Here is a 19655-nt window from a genome sequence, read left to right on the forward strand (position 1 = left end):
GACTGAAAAATAAGTCGTCTACTTTTGTTTGGTTAAAAAAAACTCCAAAAAAGCTAGACGACTTACATTTCAGTCGTCATAAGTTAGTTTTGCATTTGACTGGATTATTTCAGAAGTTTGACTTTCCTAAACGACTTACATTTCACTAGTCTGGTGAAAAATTGAAATATCAATATTTTATTTAAACTCGACGACTTACAATTAAGTCGTCATAGGTTAGTTTTGCAATTGAAAAATAAAACTTTAATATTTAATTATTTATAGACGACTTACAATTCAGTCGTCCGACGACTTACATGTAAGTCGTCCAGGATTTACGAGGTTTGACCAGAATCTCAGAATAAAATTCTGGACGACTGAATTGTAAGTTGTCTGGGTGTAATTAAATATTGAAGTTTTTTTTTTCAATGCAAAACTAACCTATGACGACTTACATGTAAGTCGTCGGGTTTTACTAAAATATTGATATTTCAATTTTTCAACAGACGACTGAAAAATAAGTCGTCTAGGAAAGTCAAAATTCCGACAAAATCCAGTCAAATAGGTTCTTTGGAGATTTTTTTGTAACCAAACAAAAGCAGACGACTTATATTTCAGTCATCTCAGAAAACAGATTTCAAAGTCAATTGCAAAAATAACCTCTGCATTGACCAGACGACTTCCAGGTAAGTCGTCTACAGCCAGACGACTTACCTGGGAAGTCGTCTGGACGAACAGATCTGGAAAAAAACTCGATTTCATACCTTAAATTGGTGAGATAACTTCCTTAGCACACATAAGACTTCTCCAAGCACACAGAATCTCAAACGAAAGTGACCCACCCAGAATCGTTAGCTTCTATGACTCTATGAACGATAAAAAATGTAGAATCAAAATCTTGAGTTTTTTTAGCTGAATGTAGAGAGAAAGTGAGAGAAATGTTGTGTTTAGTTCATAAGAATGAAGAAAGAAGAAGGGTAAATCGATTTTGGGAGCATTAAGAGCTTCAAATTGGTTGTTCATGGTGGTTGAGGTATTGATGACAATGACAATCTTGTAATTACTTGAAGATGATGAGAGTGAGAGGGTAAAAATGTCATTTTGGAAAAGAAAAAAATTTGATGGCATTTTCATGAATTATATGAACTTGTGGGGTGAATAGGGCAAAACTAATTTCCAAAAAAAGGCAGGTTAGTTTTGTGTTTGACTTTGAGTTCTAGGTTAATTTTGTAAAAAGCCCAATAATCAATCCCAAGCGTACTTTCCTTTTCTTTTCTCACTAAATTACCCGCGCAAGCAGACAACTCTGCAAAGATTTGTTAGAGGACACGTCCTGGCCATATGTTAATTACTACACAACCTAAATTTTCCCAAGGGATATCCAAGTGGCGAAGCTCGTGTTCAAAAGTTCTTCAGAAAATCTCCTTCATAATAGTGAAAACTTTATGGGTTCTGTTTTGGTTTCGGGCCATACCTCTATATCCAAAAGCGTAATCATTAACAACATTCACGGCATGTCACTACGGTTTATAGAGTCAGTGATTATAAGACTCATATACAAATCAGGTTCAGATCCAGAAGAGTCAAAACACATTTTACAAATGAAAAAAAAGAAACTGATCCTGTTACATATTATTACATGGCCATGGGCCGTGTTACTCTGTAGCACATACAAACTATCTTGCCCTGGGAAGTATCCCAGTGTCAAAGCTCATGCTCACTTCATGAGAACTCTGAGAATCCATATTCTTAGATTTTTCAGGTACAAGACACTCTTTCAGTTCATTAGCAACTTGGGACATGTTTGGTCTGTTCACCGAAGAAGGATTCACACACGACATTGCCAGTTCGATAGCCCTCCAAACAGAACGAGACTCGTAGTCCTTGTGTAGGTTTGGATCCATGATCTTAGTAATATCTCCCCGGTTAAGCATAAACCCAACCCATTGTGTTATGTGAGACTTTTGACGGGATTGGTCAATCACGGGCTGGTTTGTGATCATCTCCAATAACACAATTCCGAAGCTGTACACATCACTTTTCTCACCCAGCCGACTCGTTCTATAATATCTGCAAGGTAAGTTAAATGGTTACTAGACTTTTGAACCACTTTTTTTTTGTAACACCACTTAATTTCATTCATTCAACCTTGTTCAGATACTATACTTTTGAACCACTGAAGAAGAAAATGACAAGTCAGAGTTACCACACTGTATGTTGACTAATGATAACTTACTCTGGATCAAGGTATCCAGGTGTACCAGCAACAACAGTTGAAACATGGGTTTCACCTCCAACAGGGAAAGATCTCGAAAGGCCAAAATCGGCGAGCTTGGCCTTTAACTGTTCGTCCAGCAATATGTTTGTAGTTTTGATATCTCTATGTACAATAGGCGGTGTGCATCCAAAATGTAAATATTCCAATCCTATTCAAACGAGTGACTGTTTTGTTAAATCCACCAGAAGAAAAGTCATTCTAATCTTCATCCATTGTCTAAGCTTAGTACTGACTACTAACCTTTTGACAAAAAAAAAGCTTAGTACTAACCTAGTGCAGCCTCCAGAGCTATTCGTAGCCGATTGGCCCAGCTGATAAAAGAGCCACCACGTTTTCCTGAATGTTTGATTCTTTAGATTTTTCTTACCCTTGAAAGTTATAAATATAGTCTAGCTAAATTCTTGAATCATGAAGAAATTCAAGAGTTTACCAGATAGATGTTGTCTTAAGTCTCCATTTGGCATAAACTCATATATAAGAGCCAAGTGATCTCCTTCATCACAATATCCAACAAGGCTCACGAAATTTGTGTGGTGAACTCGTAGAAGAAGATCGATCTAATCACCCATGGGAAAGAGAAACAAGAGATAACATAAAGGTTGTCAAGCTAATTAAGTTGATCATATAGTTTTTTTAAAGATTATGCATACCTCTGCCTTAAAATGCTTATAGCCTTGACTTGATGATTGAGAGAGTATTTTAACAGCTACTTGTTCGGAACCATTTAGTGTACCATGAGACACAACACCGAATCCGCCTTCCCCTACAACTCTTTGGATATTATTGGTCATTTTCATAACCTCTGAATAAGTAAACCTTCTCTTTTTCATCTCGATTGATGGTTCAGATGAATTCGCATATGCATCATTCACCATTGGCGTACTCGGTGGAAGCTGTAGAGCTATAGAGAAGAAAGGGTAGGGAATGAAAGAAAGATTAATCACTGAATTTTATAGTTAGTTGATTTCATGAGAAGTCTCATACAAATTACCTTCCACTGACGACGACTTTTTCTTTTTGAGAACTAAAACAAGAACCAACACAACAACGCTTATGACCACAGCAGCAACTGATACAACAACTATCACTATAAGTTTCTTGTTGGAGTCTTTTATGCATGAACCAGAGAGACAAAGCCTTGGGTTTCCATCAACTCTGCAAGAAAAAGTGTTGTTCAAGGCATCAATTCACAAAGGGACAGTCCTACGAACAGAGGAATACCAAAAAGAATTTGGGAAGTTTCTTACAGTAACTCTAATCCCTTTCTTCGAAGAGCTTGAGGAATGTGACCATAAAGATCGTTCCCGCTTAAATTTCTATTAAAGAAGAGCAATTTTCATGCATTAAGACCCATGACCCAAATAATAAGTAATAGAAAACAAGCTGAGCAGCTTACATGTTCACCAAAGACTTCATCTGGACAAGAAACTCAGGCAACACTCCAGTCAATTTGTTATTTGACAAGTCTCTAAAGTTTATTTACAAATTAAAGTAAAAGGTCAATTAGTCTACGTCCATGATAAAACCACTATTTTTGCCTTGGATCAACATTAGACACATACTTACAGTTTTTCTAGTTTTGTAAGGTTTTGAATAGCTGCTGCTATGGTTCCAGTTAACCCGGCTGAAGACAAGTTTCTGTAGATTTAAAAGCATGATTATATTAACATAATAATAACATATAATGAAGGTAATTAAACATATATATGAGTGTGTAATGTTATGACTTACAAGGATGTAATTCTTGGTGGTGTAGAACTTTCGGTGTTACTACAGTTCAACCCATCCCATGCGTACTGTTGAGGAACGCAAGGATCTCCTTGCCACGTGATTCTGCTCAATTCATAGGCACCTTCAATGTTCTTGATAGCAACCACTGATGTAAAGTTTCAAGTATGTGAGACTTAAGATGTGAAACCACTGTTCTAAAACTGGTTTAGGCGGTGTTAGGCGTTGGCCTAGACAGCAAATCAGATCTAAACAAAACGATTTTGGTTAACCAATTTTTTTTAAGTTGATTTAGGCGTTCAAAAATCGGTATATAAGTCTGCCTGCCTAATCAATAATCTCTTATAAAACACACAATTACCGTCTAACAATTTTTTTTTTTGTGTGAAATTGAATCCATGTAGCATCAAGACAAAGAAATATGTTATCTGCATAAAAGTGATCAAAATAAGTAACATACCGTCATTTTCATTTGTCTCCGATTGTGGAAACTTGATAACAGTGTAGATCTCAAGAGCGTTAAGTAGAGGAGGAAGAGTTGATCTTGAGGTTTTTATTAGCTGGTACCTGCATCTCTCGTCTCCGCAAGTCTCCGGAGGAGTATCCAGGAGAGTATTTATCTCTAACTTTGAAGGAATGATAGTTTCAGTACTAACAACTCCGTTCCATAACAAGTCAAACTCCCTAGTATCATTGTCCTGTAAATCTTGTATCTCAGCGAAGTGGCTGTACAAGTAATACTGGTCACCAGGATTAGCGGGTGTCCAACTGATTGTCAACGGCCCACTAGCATTGGATGGCGTAGCAGCCGCTGCAAGCGCCTTTTTAGGTGGATCATAATCGTTATCATTGCTCACTTCCAGAGTAGTAGAAATCTGTGACCAACTCTTCAAAAAGAAATTAAGCCATCTACGATCATAAGCATCATCAGGGTACCTATTTGGAACACGTTGTATTAGCCATTGACTACATAAGTATCATGAGCGGTTCTGAGCACAACCAAGTTAAACATTGACTTATAGTCCTCAAAATTTAAGAAATAATTTACATAGAAATAGAGTCCCAAATTTTTAAGAAATATATTTATAGAAAACCTTTAATAAATTGTTTATAGTCCCCAAAATCTCAAACCGCCTCTGCTAAGTATGTATATGAATATTGATACTTGGCAGTTTGACTTACCGTAGATAGCCTTCTGTCTCGTTGAGATATATTCGAGCGAAAAGTCTCAGAGAATCCGACTTTGTGGAATAAGAATCATTGTCCAATGGCCGTAACTCCAAGGCTGAGATCAGAGGTGTAGTTGTCCCTGTCTTAACAAGACAAACCTGTAGCAAGTTTGATGTTGTGGTGTGAATGATCTCAACCATTGTACCATTCACAAAATTGTGGAAATCTATTGTTGCCCACAGATTAGGGCCTAGATGCAGATCAAACTCCGGGTTAGAGTTAAGACCATCGTAATTCCCATACACGAAACCAGCCCTGATTAAATACTTTCTGTTCTTGTCAACACTCAGACTATAACAGTTCCTTCTCTCTTCTGGAAAATATCTGAGGCTCGTGTAGGGCTTCAGGTACTCATCCACCAGATTTGCCTGGATTTTACCAGATTTACCTGTCTTGATGAACGTAGCATCAGACGAGAACCGTAGTTCGGTAAATGGCTCAGTATAAGGAGACAGCTCAGTAATGGGCAACCCACAATCCAAACTGATGAACCCTGGTAAGAATTAATACATAGTTGAAACTCGAAGCAATAAGAGTAAGTAGATGTATATACATATAAACCATTAAGATGTGGATACCTTGTTGATCTTGAGCTCGAACAAGACGAACAATGGAAAAAGCTCCTAATAGCAGCAGCAACAAAAGCCAACGAAAACTATCCATATTAAAACATTACCAATGCCATGAGACTGAGAGAAACAGCATATATATATATATATATATATATATAATGGCTAAGGAAGACAACATGGCAAGATGTCCTGAGTGAGCAAATGTGTTTTATATTACAGCTTCACAATTAACTTAACCCAAGAACACCTGTTACACAATTTATCTGGTCAGATAATAGGCAACTTGTGTGTGTTTCGATAGAATCTGTCAATCACAGCTTTTAGAGTCACCACTACTCTTTAACGCTTTAAAAATGAGAGCAAAGGATTTGACTTTTCAAGTTGCCTCAACATGAAGAATATGTTGACTCAACATGAAGAATATGTCGTGGACAGGACGAAGATGAATAATCCCCGGCGATAAGCTCAGCCGTATAATACGGCATAAAAATCCCATTTCGTGAGAAGGATGATGCATGTTGTTGGATATCACCGGTGGTGAAATGACAATGGAAACCTCTTCACCGGCGATCAACAATTGTAGTGCTTGAAACGCAGTCGCTATTTCAAAGCAATCCCCTGTATATTATCTGACAAGCATTACAACTTCTTTTGGTAGCCACATGTCATCAATAAAATGATTCTTAGAATTATTAGAGAAATATGTTGGTTCATCTAATTATATAATAAGTTTTTTATTAAACTAACAATAAATTCATCATTAATGTACTTTATTATTTCCTTAAATAAAATTTACGGAATTGCCTAATGTGGCTAAAATATATATGACAATTAATGATTTTGAATAATAAAGATTTGATTAAAAAAATAGTGTATCTTCTATCATATTTGTTTAATTTTAAACTATTAAATAAATTAAACAACCACAATAACCATATAATAAAAATCTAAATATGTATACGTTATATTTTGAATTTTTACAAACGGCTATAAAATACTAAAATTGTTAAAAGTCTCACATTCAAATTTTATGATCCATGGTTTAAAATTTTTGTTATGACAAAATACCAATGATTACAAAAATTATATAAGTAAAAAGTCTAATTTAATTAATTATTAAGATTAATATATATGTCGTTTTAAATTAAACTATAAACCATATAAAATACAATATTTTAGTTTCAAAATTTACTTTAAACAATTTTTTTGATAAAAGTTTTGAACGATCATTGACAACTTTTTTTTAAAAATTATAAATTATTAAAACTATTAATCCCACAATGAAAATTTTGTTATCAGTAGTTAAAATTTTTTTCTATAAAAGATACAAATGATCAAAAAAACTATATGAGTAGAAATCATCATTTAATAGACATTAATATTAAAAATATACTAAAATATATTATCTATGTTAGTATCATTTAAATTTAATTACATATCCTATCAAATATAAAAATAATATTTTTTGGATTAATAAAATTGATTTATATGTTCGCACCAATTTAATTATATATTTAATAGTTACTGACTTTTAATTATTTAATATATATTTATCATTTCATAATATGTAAAAATATTTAATACATAAAATAATTTATATATATAATGTTGATCCCGCGCAAGGCGCAGATCTTAACCTAGTCTATATTATTAAAAGAGAAGTACCAATTTGAAAATATCCTTACTTCATTAATTAAACTCTTTTTTTTCTTATCTTTTTCAGTTGCATTTATGAAATATCTTAAAACGAATAAAATTGCCTAATTTATTACTTGTCTTTTCAGTTACATTAATGAAATATGCTTAAATGAATTTAAACTTCCTATTTTATTGTTTGTCTTTTTCAGTTACCTTAATGAAATATCCTTAAATAAATTTGGACATAATGTCATTTAATCAACCAAAAAAACTCATGAGTTATCCGCATAATTTTAATAATGGAGATTCTTAAAAACGTGCATCATTAAAATGTTACCTAAAACATCCAGCACTAATATATAACATGCATCAATAAAACTAGAATTTGACTCACACAATTGTACGGATATTATTTTCAGTTGATTAAATTTAAAAATAATTATTTATTCAAAAACTATTTATGAATGGCTATGTGTTTAAAAATTATATGGTATTATTTGTTCATAACTCATTTGTCATTTGATAAATTGTTAGAAAGAAATTTTTAGCATAATATAACTCATTTGTCATTTGCTAAATTTATGGTTTTTATTTATATTTTTTATTATTTAATTATAATATTTTCATTTTATATTTGAAAGATAAATGAATTTTCTTTCAAACAATATTTTTGTAAATGTATTTTTTTAAAGAATAATCAATTAAAATTGTTATTATCATTGAATATCATTATTTTTGACATAATTTGAGTTTTTGTTTACATCAAAACTTATCATATTTTAGGATAATTTTAATTTAAAATACAATTTTCATATTTTTCAAAAAAAATCTAAAAATATTTTTTTAAATATTTTGTTATAATTATTACAAAAATATTGAGTTCCATTTCAAATAAAAAGGTAAAGATATTAAAAATATTCTAATTAAAATATGTAAATTTTAATATAGTTTATAGGAAATGGTCAAAATAAAAAAAATTACACATAAAATAATCATAATTTTTGTTAACTGGGCGGATCATTATTTATATGATATCGCACACGAAAAAAAAAATTTTGTTTTTAAAGTTATCTAATTAACTCTATACTCATTTTTTTTATATATTTTATATAATATCACACATTCGTAAAAAAAATAGATAGTTTAAGATGCAAAAAAAATATTTATTTAATAAATTTAATATGAACAAATATTACAAATATATCATTTAATAAAATAAATAATTAAAAACTGAAAATTCATATTCAGTTTATTTTATAAATAACTACTTTTACTGGGCCGGTTTTGTATGGCCCATTAAAAATATTTGATCCATAACGAATTTGGATCCAATATAAGTCATCGATCGTCTATTCGAAGCAGTCAACAGGAGACGAAGATTTGGAGAGAAATGAGGTTGTTCGATCCATGGCCAGTGTTCTTCAAGAGGGAATGGAAACGTTGCTGGCCGTTCCTCACCGGATTCGCCGTAACCGGCGTCCTCATCACCAAGCTCACCGCTGGATTCACTGGTAAGTCTTTTTCAGATCTGGCCGATCTTCTTCTGAGTTCACAGAATCAATCCGTATATTGTGTGGAATCAGATCGGATATATTCGAGATTTTGTTATTGTATTTGTGTGTCTCGTGGTTCGATTGATGTGGAAACCCTAATTCTTTGATTGATTTGCAGAGGAAGACGCCAAGAACTCCAAGTTCGTCCAACAACACAGGCGGTAATGCTCTTCTTACTCTTTCGAATCAATCATTTCAATGTTCATTTGCGATTTGGGAAATGATTTAGAAACTGAACGTTATTTGATTTTCTCTGCATCTCTGTTAATTGCTTTTGATATTGTAATCCTCATCAATCGATTTGGCCTGTGAAGTGACTCTCTCAGCTTAATGTCTTAATTAGCATTTTTGTCTCAAATCTCAATGCCTAAATGTTTGATTTCTCTGTTTATTGAGCCAATTTGATTCTCTATTATACACTATATGTGCTTGATCAGTCTCATCTCTAAACCCTTTTAATCATGACAAAAAGTCAAACCCTTGTTTGGCACTAACGATTCTCTTCACTTGTTCATGTTAATTTGCTTTGAATTTCAGGTGATCACTTGTGTTTATGAAAACTATTGCGCCAGCGCTTCCGCTTTCAATCCTATTCCAATAACATCAAAAGAGGGACTTTTCTCTTTTCCTTTCAAATATTCTTTTCGCAACTCTTGAAACAAGCCTTTAAATAAGCCTTACATTTGTGAATGATTGAATTCATCAACAAAAGCTTTTTGGTTCCTCATTTACTTTGAAATTTGTGCCGTCTGTTATTGAATTGAAAACTTGGTTTGGTTAAACAATAGATTTCAGTACACACACCAAATATCTCTTTCTTTACAAGAGTTTAGTTAAGAAACCATAAAACCTCAGAGCTTTCAGCATATCTCGTAGCAATAGAACCTAGCATTAACTAGTTCGAGACAAACCTAATCAATCGAGTCCAATAATGTTGCAATGGTGTAAGAGTATGACGCACCCAAGAGATCACGAAAAGGCTTGAGCTTATTAACCAAACCCCAAAACAGATCACCCCTAGTCACAATCTCCGCCTGCGTGACTCTCAGTGCCTTGTACACCACGAAGTTCCCATACGTACCCCTCGCCAGTCTCACCAACCTATCTCCTTCACACTTCAAAAGCTCTTCCACCACCACAACCATCGACTCCTTCGTATCCAAAAGCTTCTCCATGATATAGCTTCCATACCTCTCGAACGAAAGCTCAACGCAATGGCCACGGAGGTTAACCGCAATGTTACGCGTGCATTGCAAGTCATTTAGGTCAAGCACGTGTTGTACCACGACGTTCCCGTAAGCATGGTAGCTGAAGGGGAGGGCGTTCACCACGACCGCGTACAAGAAAAATATTCTGCAGTAAGGATCGTCCAACACGGTTATGCAACGGTTTAGCGCGACGCAGCCGTGTTGGTCACACGCAAGATCAACAGCGTGCTCGAGAATGTGGGGGAACAATGCCTCCTTCATCACGTTGCTGAAAACTCGCAGCCCTTGGACGACAACGAAGGACGCCTCCTTGTCGGTCATGATGTCGAGGAAGCTGCGGAAGAAAGCGGCGAAGAATAAGGTGTCCACGTCGTTTGATTTCCCGAGGAGCTTCTGTAGGCGGTAGGAGCCGTTCTTGTTTCTTGCGATGGTCAAGAAGTAACCGGAGTGTGACGTCAGGAACCAGGCCATCCTCCGAAGACCGGCTGCGTCTAACTCTGAGATCACCTCTCTGAACTGAGCCGCACCGCCGTCTTCTTCGCTAGTCATTAAGTTGTGCAACGATCGCATGCACGTGTCCGTTTCTTGAAGTGTAGAGGTGGCAGAGCGAAGTGAGTTGATTAAAGATCGATTCTCTTCGGTAAGATTGACGAATCTTCTTGGTGGGATGAATCTTGGAGGAGGAGGAGGGGGAGGAACCACCGGAGACTCTTGTTCGACGGATGCTCTTGCGGCGGCTGAACGGGGCGGTGTCGTCATCGGAAAGGGATCGGCGCCGTTCGCCAGTATATATATAGGTTAACTCTGCGGAGTTAGTAAGGGTTTTTGTTGTGTGATTGTAGAGAATGAGAAAGTGTTGAGATCTGTGGAGTGTTGATACTTTTTAAAGGGGAAGTACAAATATATTATAAATATATATATATATATATATGTGCATGGCGAGGTCGTTGGAGTATATTATTTTGGCAATGGTGAGGTAAGATTTTTTTGGGCTTCGTTTGGCAATGGTGAGGGTAATTTTCATTTTTGTGCCAAGATTTTTTGAGCTTCGTTTGTTTTATGTAAAGTTGGTTTTGCTCGTAATATCCTGTCGTTTTAACTCACTTGCATATCACTCACATGGTTTTATTTGTGATGATATGTTTGGTTTTATTATATTACTCATGGATTTTTCTTCTTTGTGGTGATTTTGTGGGTTATTATCATGTTGATTATTATGGGAATTTGCAAAGATTAAATCCCAACTTTTTTTATTCTATTTTCGTGTTTGTGAATTTTATCTTTGTCTTCGACATAATTTAAAACATTGATACAATATTGATTTCAAATAAACTCATACTTTATAATTATTAGGGATTTTTGCCAAAACTAATCCACAACTTGATTTTAATCCCAAACTTGAATCAAATGCAAAACTAACCTAAAAGCCCAGTGAAATTATAGCTCAACTCCTTGTGACCAAACAAAAAAACAGAAGCCATTTTTACGAATATAGCCCCAGTAAATCGTCTGAGTCGTCTGAGATGTTGGAAGTCGTCTAGACGACTGAAGTGTAAGTCGTCTGGTACCAGTTTATTTTAAAAATAATTTATAAATCTTGTAAAAAAATATTTTGATGCGTGAAAAATAAAAATCAAGTAATTATAAACAGTTTTAAGTGATATAAATTAAGATATGATAAAATTGATTTGTTTTGAAGATAGATGAGTGGAAGTAGTGAATCATGAAATACTTTGGTTTAGGAGTTTGGCAAACATATGTTGTAGTATTGTATGTATTGTTAGGGTTAGATTTTGGAAAACTAAAATGTTTTTTTCAAAAATAAGTTTTCACCTATATGTGTTTATTTCTGTGTATAGTAAACACTTTTCAAGTTTGATTTGGTTTTATGAAGTGTTTAATTAGATAATTAAGTTTAGCGGTTATGTTTAGGGTGTGGACGACTTATATTTCAGTCGTCTGTTGAATAATTTACCCGGACGACGTATATTTCAGTCGTCCACATCGTACCGAACCATTAATTTTACCAATGTACGTTTTAACCTAACCGGATCATTTTACTCGGACGACTTACATTTCAGTCGTCTGGTGAAGAAATTAAAACAGACGACTTACATGTAAGTCGTCCAAATATTCCCGCCTAAATTTTTTTTAAAAAATTATTTTCCCGCTTAAATAATTTAAACCAGACGACGACTTACTTGTAAGTCGTCTGGAAAGTCTTCTATTTTAGTTTCCCGCTAAAAATATTTAATTTCCCACTAAAAATATTAAACTCTTCTGGACGACTTACATGTAAGTCGTCTGTTTTAATTTCTTCAACAGACGACTGAAATGTAAGTCGTCTAGGAAGTCGTCTGAGTCAAAAATATTTAACCTAATTGGATTTTTTGTCTCCCTATATAAAGAAAAATTTACACATTCTCTCTCCTCCTCTCAAATGGCTGCAACAAAAATGAAATGTTCATCATTCTAAAACTCTCCAACCTCTCTCTAATCTCTTTGACTTGAAAACACCAAACTTTATATGAATTTTTCAGTTTTGTCTCATGTATTTCTTAATAATCTATCTCTTTTGCAGGTTTTTAATCAAATGGTACTCATCTTCCACTAATTTAAAGGTAGATCTATTAATTTTAGATATGTATTTTTGTGTGTTCTATAAATGTAGATTTATCTAATCTTCCACTCATTTTCTCTATTTTTAAGTCATTTGAACGTTTTTGGATATGCAGGTTTTTCAGATCTAGATTTGATATGCAGGTTTTTCAGATCTGGAAGACTTCTGAGACGACTTACTTGTTAGTCGTCTGGAAGTCGTCTGGACTTCTTGGAAGTCTTCTGACAAAGTCGTCTGGACTTCCAGGAAGTCGTCTGGACTTCCAGGAAGTCGTCTGGACTTCCAGGAAGTCGTCTGGATTTTTCTGAGCGTTTTGGTAAGTTCTTATGTCTGATTTTTCTTCATTTGGTAACTTCTTGTTGTATAAAGTTCTTACTTTTTTCCCAAACTAAAACTCTCCAAACCCACTCTAATCTCTTTGACTTGAAAACACCAAACTTTATATGAATTTTTCAGTTTTGTCTCATGTCTTTCTTACTAATCTATCTTTTTGCAGGTTTTTAATTAGATGGTACTCATCTTCCACTAATTTAAAGGTAGATCTATTATTTTTAGATATGTATTTTTGTGTGTTCTGTAAAAGTAGATTTATCTAATCTTCCACTCATTTTTCTGTTTTTAAGCCATTTGAACGTTTTTGAATATGTAGGTTTTTCAGATCTGGATTTAATATGCAGGTTTTTCAGATCTGGAAGACTTCTGGGACGACTTACTTGTTAGTCGTCTGGAAGTCGTCTGGAAGTCGTCTGGAAGTTGTCTGAAAGTCGTCTGGACTTCCTAAAAGTCGTCTGGACTTCCTGTAAAGTCGTCTGGAAGTCGTCTGAACTTCCTAAAAGTCTTCTGACAAAGTCGTCTGAACTCCTTGGAAGTCGTCTGGACTTCTTAGAAGTCGTCTGGACTTCTTAAAAGTCGTTTGGTCTTGTCTACTCAAGTGGAATCCAAGCTTGTCTTTGTAGAGGAATGATCTATAATAGTTTTGTTTGTGGTCTGTTTTGTGAATTGCATGTCTACTCTTTTAGTTGTGAATTTTTTGTAAAATCAGTAATAATGTTTTCCAAGATGTATTGATGTCTCGAGTTTTAACCCGATTATCTAACTGCAAGTGCACAGTAAAGTACGCAGTAGTAATACGGGATCGAATCCACAGGGACCGATGATCACACGTAGAGTTGCAGACAAGTTAATAGCTACAGCGAAACAAGATATATTTTTGTTGGTTTTTATTTAATTTTCTCTAGTGTCACAAAGCATAAACAAGTTGTAAAAAGATGATTTAAACGAATTGAAAACTATTTTAAAACAAACGTTGGGCATTGGGAATTCTCAGGGATTTCTTTTTAATCAAGATACAATTAATGGCAGACACAGGGATATATTAAGAACCGTCTAGAACTCAAACACGATATTAGAATTAACCTACTTCCGTAGCGCTAATTCTCTATGTTATAGAAATCTCCACACTAACTTCCGCTGAGTTTCAATTTCTAAACAAGCATTAAGAACAGGTTCAATATGTTCACAAAGCGCAATAACATCAACTTCCGAGGGTTAAGGACACTTTGCTCATCTAAAGTATTTTCGGAAGTTCAAACAATCACTTTCGGTGCATCAAACAATCTGAAATCATGAACTAAGTGATCAATTCAGTTCAAGCAGTAAGAAATCCATTAGATGAAGAACCAAAACGTAATCCCTTAGTCTACACACGTTTTATGGATCAAAACATCAAGAAATCCCCTATGAGAACCCCTAAACCCAACTAGATGACTACTCACACATAACTAAGCAAGAACAAAACGATTTTGATGAAGAAAACATGATAAGATTGTATTAAAACAGAGTAAAGGTTCAGAAGATCTTCTCCAAATGGTTTTGAGATGAACTCCTTTACAAATCTTCACAAATCACACCAAAACAAGTACAAAACACTCAAATCTCTCTCTAGAACTTGTAAATCTCCTTCTTGGTCGCCCCTGGTCTTTTCTGAGTCTCAAAGGTCGAGTTTTTTTTGTGAATTATTGAGGGGAGTGGGTAAAAAGGAGTGAAAAGCTCGTTTGTGCGTGTGGAGCCCGTAGCGCCTGAGATCGGTCGATCCACATGGCTCGGATCGGTCGATCTAGTGCATGAAAGCCACAGATCGGTCGATCCAGGTAGCCCGGATCGGTCGATCTCGTGCTCTGTGCGATCAATACTTCATTCGGTCCATTGTTCGGTCCATCTTGCTTCTGAATAAATCCCGAATGCGTTCTTTTCTTTCAAGCTATCTAGTAACCTGCATATTACACTTAAGAACACCAAAACGCATCAAATAGACCAAAACATTAATTAAAACCGACCATTTAATTGCTCCAAAACGAGTTTAAAACCGTTAAAAACACGGAATATCAACTCCCCCAGACTTGAATCTTTGCTTGTCCTCAAGTAAAGAGGATTAAAATTTGGGAGCTCACTAACCCTCAGTAGACCTTACCTTGTGATTTCGCTAACCACTTAAATCAGAGACTGTCAAGGCATTCATTCCAAATCCCCACCAAGACCGCGCAAACCTTTCCATATTTCAGACCTGCAAGTCTCAGTTTCAAGTAATCAACTCTTTACATTCATTAAAAAGTGCGTGACCTTTCCACCAAAGATATCTCCATCAGGTTTAACGGGCTCGGTGTTTGGGAGGCTGTTTTAGTGTTTAATTAGGTGAGGCTCAAGTGTTTGTGGGTATCAGCGATATCAAAAAAAATGCAAAACATTATGCAAAATCGCTGGAGAGACCGAGTATATTGATAACCATGTTTTCGAACTGCTCAAGTCTCAAATGATCAAAACCCAACAAATCTCAAACTCTAACCCCAAATTTAAACAACGCATCATCTCTGGTACACAAAATAAAAATAAAATGTCTAAATCAAATCTACTGAATGAGATATAAACATGAACTCTTTTTTTTTTTTTTTTTTTTTTTTTTTTTTTTTTTTTTTTTTTTTTTTTTTTTTTTTTTTTTTTTTTTTTTTTTTTTTTTTTTTTTGAAGAAAACTTATACAAACCGAAATCGAATATATACACTGCGATGCAATCACACACTTACAACACCCAATTTTTCTATTTACACCTCTAGACACACAGGTCCGTGTCTAACCACCTAAATGTTCCGATCCTACCTAAGCAGTCGGATGAACCATGTCTACCCTAATCTCTCCATTGTTTTTGCACATGTATGCACATATGATCAGTGTGTAAGAATGCATGGAGATGAAATAAAAGGGTAAGGTGTAGGTGAGGTACCAAACTATTGATGAGTCTGGCCATTCAGGATTATTAAAGAGTGGTAAAATGTGGTAAAGAAAATCCTGAATGTGTATATGGTGTACCGTTTCCTGATGTTGATTCCTGGTCAAAAGAAATTAAATTCATTAATGGTCAAAAATATTTGAGTCGATTACAATTCACCGAGACTTGATAAAAGATTTAAAGAGAGGTTGCTTGGTCAAGTGGTTCCTCGGTTTGTCTGCGCTAACAGTCCTGAAAAATGGTCAATATGAAATGTAATGCACAACACACAAGGAAATAGTCTAATAATCATCACAGGGTCGGAGAAAAATACGTAGAGAGTTTTTAAAACACAAAGAAAATAAAAGAAATAAAAGCAATATGGTACATAAGTAGCATCCTCCCCCAGACTTACTTCACACCGTCTCGGTGTGAAAATAATTCCAAGAGAGATTACCGATCAGGCGTTGCGGTCAGTGCGCCTCTTGGAGCGCCTCTCCAAGGCTCCATCATCGTCAGAGTCCTCCGCTACCTCAGGTCCAGCGGCGGTGTCGTGAGCGCCCGAGTCGTCATGTGTCGTGAGCGCCTTAGATCGACCGATCCATACGTGTAGGATCGACCGATCTCTTACAGGGATCGCCCGTTCTGTTTCTTTAGGATCGATCGATCTCTGCCTGATCGTGATACATGCCTGAAAATCATCTAAAAACACAACCAAAAATCAATTCACACAAGAAAACATAATCACAAAAGAGAAAGAAAATCAAACCATGTGGGTTGCCTCCCAGTCAGCGCTTGTTTAAAGTCGCGAGCCTGACTATTTTGTTGTCCTTAGGCGAGATTGGGTTCCGATAAAGGAATGTTGGTTCCTTCTTCGGGTTTTGCATCTGTGAAGTAAGGTTTTAGCCTCTGCCCATTGACGGTGAATTTCCTCCCATTGTCTTCCAAGACAACAGCTCCATAAGGTCTAACCTCTGTGATGGTGAAAGGTCCGGACCAACGAGACTTAAGCTTTCCAGGAAATAGCTTGAGTCTAGAGTTGAACAGAAGGACTTTGTCTCCAGCAGCGAAGTCTCTCGGGATTATCTTTCTGTCATGCCATGCCTTAGTTCTTTCCTTGTAGATTTTGGTGTTCTCATAGGCGTTCAACCGAATCTCGTCCAGCTCGTTCAACTGAACCATCCTCCTTTCTGCTGCGGTTTTAATGTCGAAGTTCATCAACTTCGTTGCCCAAAAACCACTGTACTCCAATTCCACAGGTAGGTGACAAGACTTTCCATAGACCAGATTAAAAGGAGTGGTGCCCAAGGGAGTCTTGTAGGCGGTTCTATACGCCCATAAGGCGTCATCAAGCTTCACAGCCCAGTCTTTCCTTGTTTTGCCTACAGCCTTCTCCAAAATCCCTTGATTTCTCGGTTCGATATTTCAACCTGCCCACTTGTCTGAGGATGATAAGGTGTAGCTACCTTATGCTTTACTCCATGTTTCTTCAGCAGTTTATCGAACGTCTTGTTGATGAAGTGAGAGCCTCCATCACTAATAACCACTCTCGGGATCCCGAATCTTGGAAAAATGACTGTCTTGAACATTTTCTTGACAACACTAGAGTCATTTGTCTTGCTGGCTACTGCTTCCACCCACTTGGAGACATAATCAACCGCAACCAAGATGTACTCATTTCCATAAGAAGATGGGAAAGGGCCCATAAAATCAATTCCCCATACATCAAAAACTTCAACTTCAAGGATGAAATTTTGGGGCATCTCATTTCTCTTACTGATGTTACCCTTCCGCTGACATGCATCACACTTTGAGACAAACTCATGGGCGTCTCTGAAAAGTGTAGGCCACCAGTAACCAGCCTGCAGGACCTTAGAAACCGTCTTGAATGTTGCAAAATGGCCTGCGTATTCTGAACTGTGGCAGTGGAAAAGAATCCCTTGCATCTCATTCTCCAGAACACATCTCCTGAATAAACCATCTGAGCATCTCTTGTAGAGGAAGGGATCATCCCAGTAGTAGTGGTTCACATCTCTCATGAACTTCTTCCTCTCATACCCCTTCAGGTTCGGTGGTTCAATTCCAGCACATAGGTAGTTTGCAAAGTCTGCAAACCATGGGAGATCATCCTGAATTTGTCTCATGACACAGCAATCAGCCTGATCCAAATACTCATCCTCCAGCAAGGTGATCACATAGACATTCTCCTCGGGTAATGTATCATCCAGTGGTGTTTCAGCTTCCACTCTCATTCGGGAAAGATGATCTGCCACTCCATTTTCTGCTCCTCTCTTGTCTCTGATCTCAATATCAAACTCCTGTAGCAGTAAGATCCACCTTAAGAGTCTCGGTTTAGCATCTTTTTTCGTCATCAGGTACTTCAAGGCTGCATGGTCTGTGTGCACAATTACTTTCGAGCCCACCAAATAGGACCTGAACTTCTCGAAAGCATAAACTACTGCCAGCAACTCCTTCTCAGTGGTAGCATACTTGATTTGAGCATCATCAAGCGTTCGGCTGGCATAATAGATCACATGGAGTTTCTTGTCTTTTCTCTGCCCCAAAACAGCTCCAATCGCGTAATCACTTGCGTCACACATTATTTCAAATGGCAAGTCCCAATCTGGTGGCTGCACAATGGGAGCACTGACTAGAGACTTCTTGAGAATCTGAAACGCAGCGAGGCAGTCAGCATCAAAAACAAACTTCGCTTCTTTGCACAGCAGACGGGTGAGTGGCCTCGCTATCATAGAGAAGTCTTTGATAAACCTCCTGTAGAAACCGGCATGTCCCAGAAAACTCCGAATATCCCTCACTGTCCTGGGAGGCTGTAGGCTGGTCATAACTTCAATCTTTGCTTTGTCAACCTCGATACCCTGCTCTGATATCCTGTGACCCAAAACAATGCCATCTTTCACCATGAAATGACACTTCTCCCAATTTAACACCAAGTTCTTCTCCTCACATCTTTCCAGCACCTTGCACAGATTAGCAAGGCAGTCGCTAAATGAAGAACCGTAGACTGAGAAATCGTCCATAAAAACCTCCATAATGTCCTCAATAAGATCAGTAAAGATCGACATCATGCATCTCTGGAAAGTGGCAGGAGCATTGCACAATCCGAAAGGCATTCTCCTGTAGGCAAAAGTACCGTATGGGCAGGTGAATGTTGTCTTCTCTTGGTCGTCTGGATGAATGGGTATCTGAAAGAACCCGGAGTAGCCATCGAGAAAACAGTAGTAGGGGTGGTTGGCTAGTCTTTCCAGCATCTGGTCAATGAAAGGAAGTGGGAAGTGGTCCTTCCTTGTGGCTGAGTTTAGCTTCCTGTAGTCAATGCACATCCTATGCCCTGTGACTGTTCTGGTAGGAATCAGCTCATCCTTCTCATTTGTGATGACAGTGATGCCACCCTTCTTAGGAACCACATGAACCGGGCTCACCCAAGTGCTGTCTGAAATTGGGTAGATCACCCCTGCACTCAACAGCTTTAGAATCTCCTTTTTCACAACTTCCATCAGTTTGGGATTCAGTCTTCGCTGGTGCTCTATGGACGTCTTTGACTCATCCTCCAAGTGAATCTTGTGCATG

At 36.5% G+C, this 19655-nt stretch overlaps 4 protein-coding genes across 4 annotated transcripts; 1 reads left to right on the forward strand and 3 right to left on the reverse strand.

The window, feature by feature from the left end:
• Positions 1–1458: 1458 nt before the first annotated feature.
• On the reverse strand, positions 1459–4048 carry LOC125575282 (probable LRR receptor-like serine/threonine-protein kinase PAM74). Its single transcript, XM_048748659.1, has 10 exons — positions 4032–4048; positions 3824–3895; positions 3654–3725; positions 3505–3573; positions 3249–3412; positions 2908–3158; positions 2688–2814; positions 2528–2593; positions 2216–2405; positions 1459–2049 (listed from the first exon to the last, which is right to left on the reverse strand). Exons 1-10 carry the CDS (start codon positions 4046–4048, stop codon positions 1656–1658), a joined length of 1422 nt encoding a protein of 473 aa, XP_048604616.1. The 3' UTR covers positions 1459–1655.
• LOC106417256 (probable LRR receptor-like serine/threonine-protein kinase PAM74) lies at positions 4034–5878 on the reverse strand. Its single transcript, XM_048748661.1, has 3 exons — positions 5794–5878; positions 5168–5708; positions 4034–4921 (listed from the first exon to the last, which is right to left on the reverse strand). The coding sequence occupies exons 1-3, from the start codon at positions 5876–5878 to the stop codon at positions 4285–4287; spliced, it is 1263 nt and encodes a 420-aa protein (XP_048604618.1). The 3' UTR covers positions 4034–4284.
• Positions 5879–8769: 2891 nt separating this feature from the next.
• On the forward strand, positions 8770–9143 carry LOC106417264 (ATP synthase small subunit 6-A, mitochondrial). The gene is made up of 2 exons (XM_013858099.3): positions 8770–8936; positions 9097–9143. The coding sequence occupies exons 1-2, from the start codon at positions 8816–8818 to the stop codon at positions 9141–9143; spliced, it is 168 nt and encodes a 55-aa protein (XP_013713553.1). The 5' UTR covers positions 8770–8815.
• Positions 9144–9619: 476 nt separating this feature from the next.
• Positions 9620–11100, reverse strand: LOC125581359 (pumilio homolog 18-like). The gene has a single exon (XM_048746658.1). The coding sequence runs from the start codon at positions 10943–10945 to the stop codon at positions 9890–9892; it is 1056 nt and encodes a 351-aa protein (XP_048602615.1). The 5' UTR covers positions 10946–11100; the 3' UTR covers positions 9620–9889.
• Positions 11101–19655: the final 8555 nt, after the last annotated feature.

Source organism: Brassica napus, chromosome C2 (genome assembly GCF_020379485.1).
Source record: "Brassica napus cultivar Da-Ae chromosome C2, Da-Ae, whole genome shotgun sequence".
Lineage (NCBI taxonomy): Eukaryota > Viridiplantae > Streptophyta > Magnoliopsida > Brassicales > Brassicaceae > Brassica > Brassica napus.